This window comes from Trichechus manatus, unplaced genomic scaffold (genome assembly GCF_000243295.1).
Source record: "Trichechus manatus latirostris isolate Lorelei unplaced genomic scaffold, TriManLat1.0 scaffold00203, whole genome shotgun sequence".
Classification (NCBI taxonomy): Eukaryota; Metazoa; Chordata; class Mammalia; order Sirenia; family Trichechidae; genus Trichechus; species Trichechus manatus.
The window spans coordinates 1,597,935-1,612,364 of NW_004444139.1; the positions used below are offsets into that span (position 1 = coordinate 1,597,935).

Genomic DNA, 14,430 nt, shown 5'->3' on the forward strand with positions numbered 1-14,430 from the left:
ATAAACCTTCACCTAAAGTACAATTAAAAAAAAAGGAAGAAATAGCCTAAATGCCCATCAACAGATGAATGGATAAACAAAATGTGGTACATACATACAATGGAATACTACTCAGCCTGTAGGAGAAATGAAGTCTTGATACATGCTACAGTATGGATGGAACTGAAGACATTATGCTGAGTGAAATAAGCCAATCACAAAAGGACAAATACCATATGACCTCACTTATACAAAAAGGTAAGAATGGGCAAATGTATAGAGACCAAAGTTTATCAGTGGTTACCAGGGGCAGAAGGGAGCAGGTGAAGTGGGGGGTTATTGCTCATGGAGTACTGAGTTTCAGTTTACCGTGATGGAAAAATCACACTGATTAAGGGTAGAGTTGCACAGCCAATTAGCCAATTACTACAAATGCTATTAATAAAGTTGTACACCTGTAAAAGTTGAATTGGCAAAAGTTGTCTGATAGATATATTTACAATAATGACCAAAAATAGAGTAGCTGCTGAGACTGTTTATGTACAACCAAACACCTCATGGGATTTGGCTTCTTCGTTTGGAGGTTTAGGGTCATGGTTTCATGGGACATCCCAGTTAATTGGCCTAATAACACGTTTAGTGCCTCTGTTCTACCTCCTAGTTTGTGGCTTAGTGCCTGGGGTCTTAAAAGCTTGCAAGCAGCCATCCAAGATACAACAATTGGTGTCTATTCGTCTGGAGCAAAGAGGAAGAAGGAGAGTCAGGAATAGAAGGAATGTGGGGCTAATTGCCTCCATCAACAACTACCACCTCTGCCATGAGACCAGAGGAAATGGATGGTGCCTGGCTACCATCATTAAACATTTTGATGAAAGATTCTACAGACAAATCCTGATCAAAAGCGGGGAAATGCAGAACACAAGTTCAAATTATCATGGACTCCAGACTTTCTGGAGACACGGAAGCTGGATGAACCCCCAAAACTACTGCCATGAGATAATCTTTAAACCTTCAACCAAAACTATCCCCTGAAGTCTTCTTAAAACCAAACAATAATGTAGCTTAACTAGTAAAGAACTGGAGCCCTGGTGGCAAGAGCGGTTAAGAGCTTGGCCACTAACCAAAAGGTCGGCAGTTCGAACCCACCAGCCACTCCTTGGAAACCCTATAGGGCAGTTCTACTCTGTCCTATAGGGTCACTATGAGTAAAGAATGTCTGCCTTGAGCATTGTGCTCTTTTAAGAACTATCTATATGGGATCAAATTAACAACAGAAACTTGAAAGATCAGATAGGAACCTTACAGGGCAGTGAGTTTATGTTAATGAGGGCAGGAACAACTCAGAAAAGGAGGGTGAGAATGATTGCACAACTTGAAAAATGCAGTAACGTCACTGAATGGTACATGAAGAAACTCTTGAACTGGTATATGTTCTGCCGTGAACACTCTTAACAACAAGAAAAAATAAATTATTTAAAAAAAAAAACAACTCCTGAATCCACCAGAGCACAGACCACCTCGCTAGGCACAAGAGAGGTCTTCCTCCTGCAAAGCAGACCCAAGAGTGGAGTAGGGACGGTGCTTTGTTTTCAGGGTCCAGCCCTATTGGCCATGGAAAGAAAGGAAAGGAAGAGGTGGAGAACAGCAGCAATTAGGAGCATGTCACACCCTCAATGCAGTGGCTAAAAACCTTAGCATACCTAAGACTCAACCACCTGGATGACTTAGTACAAACAGATTCCTGCCTCCCCCACCAGCCAAGTTCTAGCAAAGTAGGAACCATGCACTCCTGGAGACCAACGGCAATGGTCCAAGTACGATTTTTTGAGATAACACTGTCCTGGAGCCAACTGGGAGAGAAGACAAGACTGCACTCCAGGAGACTTCCAGGAACCCACTACACATGTGAACAAGTCTACTCTACTCTCCAGACCTCAATTTCCCCATCCATAAATGGGATTGGAGGACGAGATATCCCTTAAGGTACCCAACGGCATGCCTTTGTAAGATAGGTGATGGGTAACATAGGAGGGGCAGAAAGGTCAACTGTTCATCTCTGGCCTTCAATCAAGGTAACATCCTACCCACCCTAGTAATGAGTTTCTCTCATGAACAGCTTCACAAGGAAGGTTATCCCGTAGCAACCTGTCAAAGGAACACAGAGTCCTGAGAAAAATAAGGTAGGAACCACCACCAGTTGCCATTCAGTTTACTTTAACTTATGGCGACCTCATGTATGTCAGGGTAGACCTGTGCTCCATAGGGTTTTCAATGGCTGATTTTTTCAGAAGTATTATCACAAGGTCTTTCTTCTGAGGCACGGCTGGGTGGACCCGAAATCTCTAATGTTTCGGTTAGCAGCCAAGTGTGTTAACTGTATGCGCCACCCAAGGACCCCAAGATGGAAACACCAATCTCTAATTAAACACAAAGAACATCTGTCCTTCTCCCTATGGCCTCTTCAGACCCCAAAGCTGTCCAGCCCAGGCCAGGGAACTGAGAGACCTGGGCTCAAATCCTAGTCCTGCCCCTAGCAGGGTGTATGGCCCAGAAACATCACTTCCTTACCCTAGGCTTCCTCTCCACTCTTGTGAAATGAATGGGTTGGAACAATCATGGTAGCTATTTGTGTAGCGCGGCTCCTTGAAAACAAACCAGAAACAAAACACTTCCTCATTCAGCAGAGAATCTCTATAGATTCTTTCAAGTAATAATTCTAACTAGTATGATAGTTCAGTGGCCCCTGAAACCTGACTCAGGCCTTTCCTAAATGAGACATCGAACACAAAAACAATTAAGGTAAAGACAAGTAAGCCTGATCACAGAAATTTATAAAAACATTTATTATGCAAAAGAATAAACAAAGAAATGAAGAAACTTAAATGACAAAGGAACAAAATATTTACAACACGTAATATCTCAAATATGCAAAGAGCTCTTACAAATAAACAAGAGATGTAAATCCCACCAGAAAAAATATGTAAATCTCAGGAAAGGCAAAAAGAAATAAAAATAACCAAATAAAATATGAAAAAATATTCAGCATAATTGAAGAGAAAATTAAAACAAGAACGCCCTACCCACCCCCCACCTCCCCACACCCCCCAGTTACCAAAAACGGGCTCTGGTTGCACAGTGGTTAAGCTCTCGGCTGCTAACCGAAAGGTCGGTGGTTCAAACCCACCAGCCACTCTGCAGCAGAAAAGACCTGGTGATCTGCTCCCATAAAGATTACTGCCTAGAAAGCCCTATGGGGCAGTAGTACTCTGTCTTATAGGGTCGCTATGAGTCAGAATTGATTCAATGGCACACAACAGGATTACCAAAGACTTCATCTTGCTTACTTTGGGCGTGTTATCAAAAGCGACCAACTCCTGGAGAAGGACACCATGCTTGGTAAAGTAGAGTAAGTGGGAAAGAGGAAGACCTTCACAAGATGGCTGCCACAATGGGCTCAAACCTAGCAACGATCGTGAGGATGGCGCAGGACCAGGCAACATTTCATTCTGTTATACACAGGGTCACTGAGTCGGAGCCAACTCATCAGCACCCAACAACAGATTACCAAAGGTTAAAAAGCATTAGCACATGTACAGAAAAACAGGCATCATGCATTCATTTAAAGAAGCTAAATACGCCAGGCATCGTGCTAGAAGGAGCAGTGAACAAGATAACCGAGGTCCCTGCCTCAAGGAGTTTGCGTTCCAGGTGTAGTAAAGATAGGGGTACAGATGATAAGGGAGGAAATGAGCGAGTGTTCAGAAGGTGACTGTTGGCAAAGGTACAAATCGGTACTTTATTGGAGGGCAAGACGGCAGTATGTCCAAATCTGATTGGCAATTCTATTTCTAGATCTTGATCCTACAGACATCCTCACTCTTGCTTAAGCAAAGAGGTATAGATGGATGCTCACTGCAGAAGTGCGTGTAACTGAAAAAACTGGCAACAAGCCTCTTATACAAGAGGAAAAAGGATGTAACAGCCATATGATAAATCACAACGCAGCTAGTAAAGACCAGCTTGGTTTTTATTTTTTTAATGTTCTCACATGGGAAGACATTGAGAATATTTTGTTAAAAAAAATAAATAAAAATAAAAGGAAGTGTGGAACAGTTTGTATAATATGATCCCATTTCTCTTTAAAAAAAAAAAAAGGCATGTGTGTGGGTGTGTTTCTATATCTTTAGATATGTATGGGTTAACATATGGCTAAGAAAAATCTGGAAGCTGGGATTATGGAACGCTTTCTATAGAGCATTTATTTCTGTACTGCTTGGCTGTTCTGTTTTATAAGCATGTTCTACTTTTATATTCAGAAAAAAATGAGGGGAAAGCATTAAAAACATATAAATGTATTTTAAGGGCATTTATGTTACTCAGTTTAGCCCAAAAATCAGGCTAAAAATTAATCTGGAAAAAAACTTCCGCTAAGAAAAAAGAATAAATTAACAAAGTAGCTAATCTTTTCCCTCATTCCTTAAACTCAAAGTTGCTGATATACTTGGGAGGAGAAACAAAATAAAACTGTGTGCTTACTATTTGCCAGGTATTTGTTATTCGCTTAGTTCTCAAGGCAACCCACAAAGTGAATTTCACCCAATTCTACAGGTAAGACCTCCCTGGAGCAGAAAGGCAGAGCTGGTAATAAAAGATGGCTCTTAGCAAAAGACAGAGGTGCAATTCTGCCTGCCTTCTAGAAGAGCAAAGCCAGACGGCCCAGCTTGAGCTCTTATCTCTCTTATCTGCATGGCCATTCCACTGGGTCACTGGGTGAAGTGTGGGGGTCAGGGAAAGGTAGAAGCAATTAGTTTTCTTTTTTTTCTTTCAAGTTTTCTCCCCCTCTCCATTTCTTCAAGGTCCTCTCTCCAGCAAGCCTCACTCACACCCTCCTTCAGAGCTGCAGCTTCTGAGCTCCCTCACGGAAGTGCCCAGCCTCACATCCTGTTAGGAGGAACTCCCAAAGAAAGGTGCCTGGGCAAGGGGTGCCCCTCTCCGAGGACTCCCTTCAACATAACTGCACAGCTCGGTCACTCCCCAGGCTAGCCTGGTTGTGTGACAGGGGCAGGGAGGTCTCAAAAGACAGTATTAGAAGGTGCTTCGTAGATTCTAAATGAATAATTTAGGAGGCTGTGGTCCCCATCTTTGGGCCTTGTTCCTTAACAACAGCTCACATTATTTAAGAGACCAGTACTTCGCAATCCCATTTTTCAAATGGTATTTTCTTTAACACCCTGCAAAAGCAATGTCTCCTCAGGGTCTATGTCTATTACCTGGTTGTGCCATGAATGAAGAAGGAGTAGAAAAGGAAAGCGGGCTTTCCTTCCTTTAATCTGTGACAAAGCCACCGCCTCTCAATTCCAAAACATGCTGTTTTTAGTGCTAGGGCCAACCACACGTTAATCTTTGAACTGGGGAAAGGATAAAAATAGCAAAAATTCTCCAAGCCCCAACTTGATGACCTCATTAACTTCTGAAAATAGATTAGGAAAAACAGGGAACTGCGTGTCTCCACTTAAAACTATTAACAATAATAGCTAACATGATTGTACACTGCATGCCAGGTACGTTTGCAATGCTTTCCACGGATACTAGCTACTTCATAGAGATGTTATTTTCCCCATTTTACAGATGAGGAATCTGAGGCACAGGAGTTAGGCAACTTGCTCAGTCAGCAATAACAATAATCAAATAAAGTACGCCTTCACAGGGCGGTCAGAGCTCCTGGTCATCTGGTCTACTTCTCTGGCCATACATACCATCCACGTTCCTTGTGTTCCAAACCCCAATCATCCTGAACCACTTAGGATTCCTAGGACAGACAGTGTGCTTCTTGTACTTTGCACATGACTCTAATGACTGAACCACCCTCCTCCAGCAGACAGGAAATTTTATCCCGTGAATGAATGGAAGTAAGACTCTTGCGAAAATTCAGTACTATATTTAAGACTCAAGTGTTGTTTTGGTAGAAAATTCCAAAACTTTCTAGATAATAGGCCACTCTTGCAAGCCATTCTTATCTCAAAGCCAGCATTCCCTCCAGATTGCCTGGGGTTCTGCTTTCCCAGACTCCACCCCACCTCACCACCCACCTACCCTATTCCTTCCCTCAGGCTCCAGCCCTCAGGAGGGATCGGTCCACAGTGACCTCTGGCCACTGACAGAGGTTATCTCAAAGTCTGAAAACTTCTTTTCAATGACTATCCAACCCTTAGGTGGTTGGCAGCCAACCCTTTTCCTTATTTTTTGAGGCATTTTCACCATGTTCAAAATTCACCATTGGGCTTGGTGACAGGACACTGAATGTGACACGTGTTGTCCAGGTACCTGTTTGACACTGCACTAAGAAATGGGCATCCAGTGGTCCGATGACCCTTCTGACTTAAAAACACAGCACCCCTCCATGTTACGGAGAACTTTAAACATATCATTAGATAAGGAAGAAGACGTAAATGGCCTCAAAAAATAACACAATAAGCATCAGTCATGCAATAAATATCAAATACTTAAGAGCAAATATTTCAACTCACCACCAAGGTCTTGAACGATGTGCCAAAACTACTTTTTTGAATCAAAAGAATCAACTCCTGTAAGCTCTGTCACGTTGCTATGTGCCATCAGGTTGATTCTGACCCACAGCCACCCCATGTGACAGAGTAGAACTGTCCCATGAGGTTTTCTTGGCTGTAATCTTTATGGAAGCAGATTGCCAGGTCCTTCTTCTGCGGAGTCACTGGGTGGGTTCAAACAGCCAACGTTTCAGTTAACAGCCGAGCAGTTAACTGTTTAGCCACCAGGGTGCCTTAAGCTTTGTCATTGGTTGCTGGGTGCTGTCAATTCCAACTCAACAACTCTATAGGACAGAGTTTAACTGCCCCAAAGGGTTTCCTAGGCTGTAAATCTCTACTGGAGCAGATCGCCAGGTCTTTTCTCCCGCGGAGCCACTGGTGGGTTTGAACCACCAATCTTTCAGTTAGCAGATAAGTGCTTACCCATTGCGTCACCAGGGCCCCTGAAACTTTGTCACGGGACTTAGAAAAATAGACCACTTTTTATAACATATGCTGAAAAAAGATGTCTGGTACAACATTACAGATAATAGTACCAAAAATATATATATGTGTGTGTGTGTATATATACATACATATATATATATAAATATGCTTATAGGCCCCCGTCATGGGGATACAATGGTAAAAAGGTAGCTAAGCTTGGCCTTGCCCTCATAGGGCTTATATTCTATTGGGAGGGACAAGACACTAAAATCATTACATTGCATATTTTCTTTCAGCAGTTATGGCAATAATTCTGTCTTAAACAAGAAGAAATATTCAAGAGATAATATGCAGACATTTTAAATAATGCGTGAGATGTTTTAATAATGAAAAACGTTATTACAAGAACAGTATTTAATAAAAGCAAGAAAACAATTGTATAAAAAGTATGATCTCATCAAGAATTTTTTTTTTTAAAAAAAAAAGGTACAGAAGTAATTCTAAGTTGTTGTAAAATTCATCTGCAAAAATAAATATTTGGGAACGGCTAAGAACGAGGAAAGGAATTTCTATTCCCATATTTTCAAACTACAGTAATCAGTTCAATAAGGAAGTTTCAACAATCAATGGCTATCAAGGGTCAGGAGAGAGATTCATACAAGGGACTGCTTCGGGCCTCGCGGTTTAGAATACGGTTTTTTAAATGTTTTAAGAGTGACATTTTAAACCCAGTGAGGAAAGGATATATACCACGCAATAACAAGTACTAGGTAAGAGGTTAACGATTTAGAAAAAAGACCAAGCAAATGTAGATCTTTCTATCACACTGGAAATTCCATACACACATGAATGTTAAAATTTAGAAACCATTAAAGAAAGTTCAGCAAACTGCTCAGGTGATTTGGGGGTGGACAGGTATTTTGCAGCATGGAAGAAAAAAACATTTTAAAATACTGAAAGATTTGACTATGGTCATCAGGATAAACTTCTAAACATAAAAAAAGACATATATTCTACACCATAAATATAGCTATCACACCAGCAACCAACAAGGAAAAATATTTGCAACAAATGACAGCTAAAAGGTTGATGGCCTTAATATAAGGCATACTCTAAGAAATAAACACCTCGATAGAAAAATGTAACATAAACATAATTAACAGAGAAACAAAAATGGTTATAAATGTATTTTAGAATATTCGAGATGAGCAATCATTAAAAAAAAAAAAAAGAACCCAAACCCATTGCCATCGAGTTGATTCCAACTCATAGCAACCCTATAGGAACTGCTCCAGAAGGTTTCCAGGGAGTGACTGGTGGATTCAAACTGCTGACCTTTTGGTTAGCGGTGAGCTCTTAACCACTGCACCACCAGGGCTCCTTAGCAATCACAGAAATGCTTAAATTCCATGTTTCAATTATCATATGAAAAATAAGACCACTGAAAATTGGCAAAAAGACAGTGAAACATATGGGGCAATTTTACTGTGTCCTACAGGGTCGCTATGAGTCAGAACTGACTTGACGGCCGGAGTTTAAAATAGTATATGTTGCTGAGAAGGTCATTTGGTAATATGTGTCAAAAGCCTTAAAAATGTTCAAACTCTTTAATCCAGTAATCCTACTTTTTAGGTATTCATGTTTAAAAAAAAAAATCAACATTTCACACAAAGACTTATGTACAAGGATATTCCTCACAGCAGTCTTTAACATCTAACAATGGGAAACTACGTGTCCGTAACATATAACGGGTCAAGAAAGTAACAGAACTGTAATGTAATACTATGCAGTCATGACAAAAATTTTAAGTTCTAAAAGCATTTTTAAGAACATGGAGAAAAGATCACAAAAACAGTAAATGAAAAAAGCAGGATGTCTGCAGCATGATCATGATTTTAAAAGCTACAGATCCGAACATGCAGAAAGGAGATAAGTCAGCAGTGTTCTTGAGGGAAATGAGAGGGGACTTTAATTTTCTTTTCTTTTCATTTTCTTCCTTATGCTTTTGTAAATCACCCAAATTTTCTATAATGAACGTGTATTATTTTAATAATCAGGAAAATGTGATTTTAAAAATGGTTAAAAATGAATACATCCGATTAACACAGGATGGTAAGATCTGGGGTAACTCATTTCCCCCTCTTTTAATGTAGCTGTATTGAGCAAGAAGATAAATTCTTTTTTAAAGACCTAGTATGCTGACTGATAACTGCCATTGTCCAAAGTTGGTTGACTAAAAAAAGGTGGGCAGGGAGGGGGGCTGCCATGTAACAGCCCAGCAGCAAGGCCTCGGACCACTCACTCCTTAGCTCCACGGGATGTGGCCAGGGACAAGAACCCCATCAGAGCCCAGTGGATTCTAAAAATCATCTAACTTCCATGCTTCAGGCAAGAAAGCAGAGGAAAGAGACTGCTTAATGGTACACAGTGAGTTGGTAGCATGTGGCCTTCCATGAAAAAGGAAAATGGCAGAACCCCTTCCACAGCAAGCATACACAGAGACGTTCTGCTGAGCCAGGCCCCATCCAGCTGTGAGGCCAACAGAGCTACCCAAAGGGATAAGCCATCCCCTTCCACCTGAGTCAGGCCGACAACAGGGGAGGGCTGTCCCGACCTAGAGGCAGACAGGGAGCCACCTAGGGCCTCAGCGAGCGTCTGGGCCCAGCAGCTGGCAAGTTCAGCAGCCAGAGGAGAGCCTGAGGATCAGAGTGGACTCCCACCCGCAGCTGGCTCCCCAAATGCAGGAGAGCTCTGCAGAGAGGAGACCCCACATGTAAGACAAACTGCTAGCCCCCTTCAGTTCTCGGGCACTTTGGTGCCCCCGCTTCCTCTGCACCTTGCTCAGTATACAAGGGCAATGAACTCAGTCTGCGCCAGGTGTGGAGGAGCTGACCCAGGGAGAAAGGCAATAAACACAGTCATGTTGTTCTTATAAAAACCACAAAAACCCCATCCGTCAGGACACGGATCCACGCGTTCTGGAAAAGGGAACGAGCTACTCAACAACCACTGTCGCATCAGGACTTCACACACGTTCTTTCTTTTAAACTTCATGACATTATAATTCTCGTTTTACACGTGGAAACAGTGAGGCTCACAGAGAGAAGAAAAGCAGCTCAAAGTCAGAGAACTAAGAAGTTGGAACCAAACTCCAAAGCTCACACCATTTCTCTCAGGACCTGGTGAGCCGCCTTGGCCCCATCGCCACCAAGGGCGTCTGTCTACCACGTGTGGCATAGAGCCCCTGTGGTCCTTTAGGACACGGTCTCCGTGTTACCAGCCAGGTGCAGTTCTAGAAAGAGCAGCAGGTCTGGCATACCAATCTGTGTCTAGGAAGAACACCACGGTCACAGTAAATAGTAATTGTAATAACACCTACCAATTACTGCATATCTCCCGCTGGTGGACCTATACGAGGAAATTTATCCAGTGATACCCGTGAGAGCCGACAGAACGGCTCTGTTTTTCGGGGTCTCTCGTTTTCCGCCTTTGACAGGGTGCAGCCTTCCTTTTTCTATCACCCTCTATTAGTGGAAAATATTTGCCTTCCCTTCTCTGACAGGTTTCCGTCTTGCACAGTTCCGGCTTTCGCACGTTTTACTGTACATATTATCTACATTCGACCTACGAAACAACATAGCTGATATCTCAATTTCTCAGATGAAGATCCTGAGGCTCAGGGAAGTGGTCCTCTTAGGAAATGGAACCTGAACCCAAGTCTAACACCAAAGCCTATAAAACTAGTTGCCGCTGAGTAGATTCTGACTCACGGAGACCCCATGTGTGTCAGAGCAGAACTGTGCTCCACGGGGTTTCCAATGGCTGATTTTTCAGAAAGACTGCCAGGCCTTTCTTCCGAGGCACCTCTGGGTAGACTTGAACCACCAACCTTCAGCCGAGCGCATTAACTGTTCGCACCACCCGGGGATTCCTTCCCAAACTCCACCCTGCCCATGGTGAAAATGTAATGAGGCCCAAATGGGTCTCTCAGGCCAACTCCCTGCTCCTTTGGAGTAGAGGGGCCCCAGCCCCCAGGTTCCAGCCACTACCTTGGTTGAGGTAGGTCAGCGTCTCTTCATGCAGCTTCACGGCTGGGGATGTGGAAGCACACAACACGTACTGCAGGGGTGGCAGGCGAGCCTCGTTCTCGGGGGACAGCTGGGGTTCCTCCTGCTTGAATATGGGCAGAGCCAGGACATCACTGCAATACACAGGGAGGAGCGGTCAGGAGCAGAGGGAGAGGGAGCCACCTCACAAAGACAAAGTCGGAGGCAGAGGTGGCTGCAGCCCACTGGTACCAGCAGCAATACAGCCAGGGCCTCAGCGTGAAGCTTTAGTCCTTGACACCTCGCATCACAAATACTCTTAAGGTGTTTTAAAACAGAGTCAACCAAGCCTTTGTGATTCTGTGTTCACTGAACTGTCCTCAAGAGGTTTATTCCATGCAGTCACCGAGGAGATAGCAATGCAAAGTTATCGGACATGCAGGAACCACAGAAATCTCTCTGGAACAAAGGGACCAGCGGCAGGAGCGCTACCTTCAGTCGCTATTTGGTTTCTAGTCCCGAACCTTGCTTTTGCGATGAAAACCTAGTCTGGCGAATGAAAAAGAGCAATTTTCCTGTTTTAGGAAAGTAGTGTACTTATCGGACACTCCTCAGGCCAAAACGGCTATGTGTACCCTAAGGGCTCCATAAACTATAAAACGCAGCAACTGTGTGTTTCACTCTTCCAGGCTGAGACATCCCCCCAGCCCTTGTAAAACCACACAACCAGCAGATAAGCCCCGTTTTAAGAGTCATACAACATCTCTTAAACGCAAAACAAGAAGGAAGCTTTCAATTCCGTTTTCTTATCCAAATGGAAGCTCTTGAGAAGTCCAAGGATTCTTTTCCTCCACTTCTCAACAAAAACCCCATCATATTAAAAATAGTATCAGCTTGTGAGTAGGGGAACTTGTTTCTAAATCATATTTTTTAAATGCACTCACAAGGGGGGAAAAAAACCCTTGAGAAGGCGAATGTCCAGTGAGCAGGAGAGACTTCAGACCTCTAAATTATGAGCAGTACGGAAACAGATGCCCAAAAAATGCCAGCGCCTTTATCTCGATCAGCCTCCTCCCTCGGTGTATCCTGGGTTATGGACCAGATTAGCTGAGCCCACTTCACTGTTTAAACAGCAAAGTCACTGGTACAGTCTGTTCCTTGTACAACACAATAAACGAGCGTCTCTAAAACACAAGCCTGGCACACACCCTGACAATGTCTAACCAATTCTCAAGGCAAAGCCGGGCTTCAAGCACACTTTGGGGACAGTTGCCCATGTGGGGGCGTCCCTTGCCTCTGTCCAGCAGCCAGAGCCATGCCAGCACAATGCCAACTGGATTTCCCCAGCACCGTGCCTCCTGCCACCAAAGAGGAGTACACTCCCAGCCCGTGTGGTGATCTAGGGACAGGGGAGAAGCCTGCTCGCCTGCGGACTGCATAATGTCATGTTTGCCCAGACCATGTAAAGTTAATAATCCATGGGCTGCTGCCTTTAAATAAAATAAAAAAGGGGGTGGGGTGGGGTGGGAGGGAGCCATCACTCAAGAGTGACTTGTTTCAGGACTAGCATCCTTATTTGCCAGGGAATAAAAGTCACGAGAACATCAAATGGAAAGGGGAAGAGAGTAAAGGCCACTCTCCTGGTGAGGTCAGACAACACGCAGCAAGACGGTCCACAGAGCGAGGACAGGACCAAAAATAAAGCACAAAAGTCAAGGAACAGGGCCAGATTCTCACTCTTCTGGAGCCTGGGCACGGGGAGCAGGCGCATATTCACCGTGCCCCTCCTGTGCCCTGGCCTTCACTGAAGCAAAAACCCCAGCCTTCAACTTCCAAGAAGTGACATAAAAACGACTTCTTCATCCATGGTCCCAAAATGACCTCAGGAACCAATACGGCCTTAATAGCACCTTTCACTCCAACTCACTCTCCCTCCCTTGACGCGGTTCCAAAATCCTAAAAGGCATCTGAGGTATACCACAGATAAATTACCATCTCAGCAGCAGACGGGGAAACTGTTCATCCCATGCATCAAACCAAAAACCAAACCCGCTGGTGGCGAGTCGATCCCGACTCACCGCGACCCTACAGGACAGAGTAGAACTGCCCCACAGGGTTTCCAAGGCTGTACATTTTTACGGAAGCGGACTGCCTAACTTTCTGCCGCAGAGGGGCTGGTGGGTCAAACCACTAACCCTACGGTAACCAGCTGAGCGCTTTAACCACTACGCCACCAGAGGTCCTCCCTCCCATAGAAGGGGAGGATTCTTCCCTAACTGCATGGCATTTTAACTACACTCACCCTCAGCCCAGGGTCACCTTCAAATTCATTTCTGAGTTATGGCAAGATACTTAATCGCCACAAATTAAGATTTAAGCAAAACTCAAACTCTAGCATACAGATGAACAAAAATAAGCATCAGTTAATGGACACTTAATCTTCCAACACCCCCTAACCCCCCGCACCCCAGACTCCTACCATCTCCTACACCTTGGGGCCAAAAAAAATCACTGCGGGTGGCTCTCCTTGAGGCTGCAGTGCCCTGCGACTCCTTCAGCCTCACCAAGCGCTTTCCCGGAGCCGGTATCAAATGCCCTTTGGGTTAAATTAGGCACATTTAATAAACTGTGACTCGGATGGAAATAAACACAGGCTAAAGCTGGTTCAAGCGAGTTCAGAAAGTGAAATGACTGCCTATTAGCTCCCAGCCAGCTGCAGAACATGGAAAAACAATCCTCCAGGAACTGAACCTTCCTTAAAGGGCAGATTCCGGGGGTCGGAGGAAACTTTGCAAAACAGGCAGGACTTAACTTTTCCCTCTGTAAAGCACTAGTCAAACCCCTGCAGAAGAAAGATTTCCATCAAGGGCAATAAACGCGCGGCCCTCAGGCAAATACGCGCCAGGACCACCTGCGGGAGGGGACGCCTGCCCTCCGGGTGGGCTGCTAGGTCTGGCGGGCAGGGCCGCGCTCGGTACCCACCGCCCCTGGGCTCGACAGAGGGGTACAGGAGAGGGCCCCGAGGGAGCGGGGCCACGAGCAGGGGGCTGGATTCCCCCGACAGGCACCAGACTGAAAGCCGAAGTGTCCTCTTCTCCTCCGACTCAGGTGGGAAGACGAGAGACGGGAAGGAGGGGAAAGGGCTGGGGCGGGCTGTGACCCGCAGGTGCGCGCCCCGCGCCCGCTCGGGGTCCCCAGGGGAGCGGCCCGCCGCCGGCACGGGGCTCCGCGCGCCCGCCTCCCGGGCGTGTGCCGAACTCCGGCCTCGGGTCCTCCGCGGTGCGTCTGTACGTCCCCAGGGGTTCTCTGTGCGGCTCTCCCTCGGTCGTCCCGAGAGGACAGCGGACTCCAGCGACCTCGCCGTGGCCGGAGAGGCGGGAGCCCAGCAAGGGCGCCCCGGACCCGGGCCCGCC

At 45.0% G+C, this 14,430-nt stretch overlaps 1 protein-coding gene across 1 annotated transcript in view; it reads right to left on the minus strand.

Moving 5' to 3' along the window:
- The window catches only part of TFCP2L1 (transcription factor CP2 like 1), a 77,684-nt gene that overhangs the window by 63,034 nt on the left and 220 nt on the right, over positions 1-14,430 (minus strand). The window contains exon 2 of the mRNA XM_004388010.1: positions 11,021-11,172. Within this exon, the coding sequence (XP_004388067.1) occupies positions 11,021-11,172 (152 nt within the window). The remainder of the gene's footprint in view (positions 1-11,020; positions 11,173-14,430) is intronic.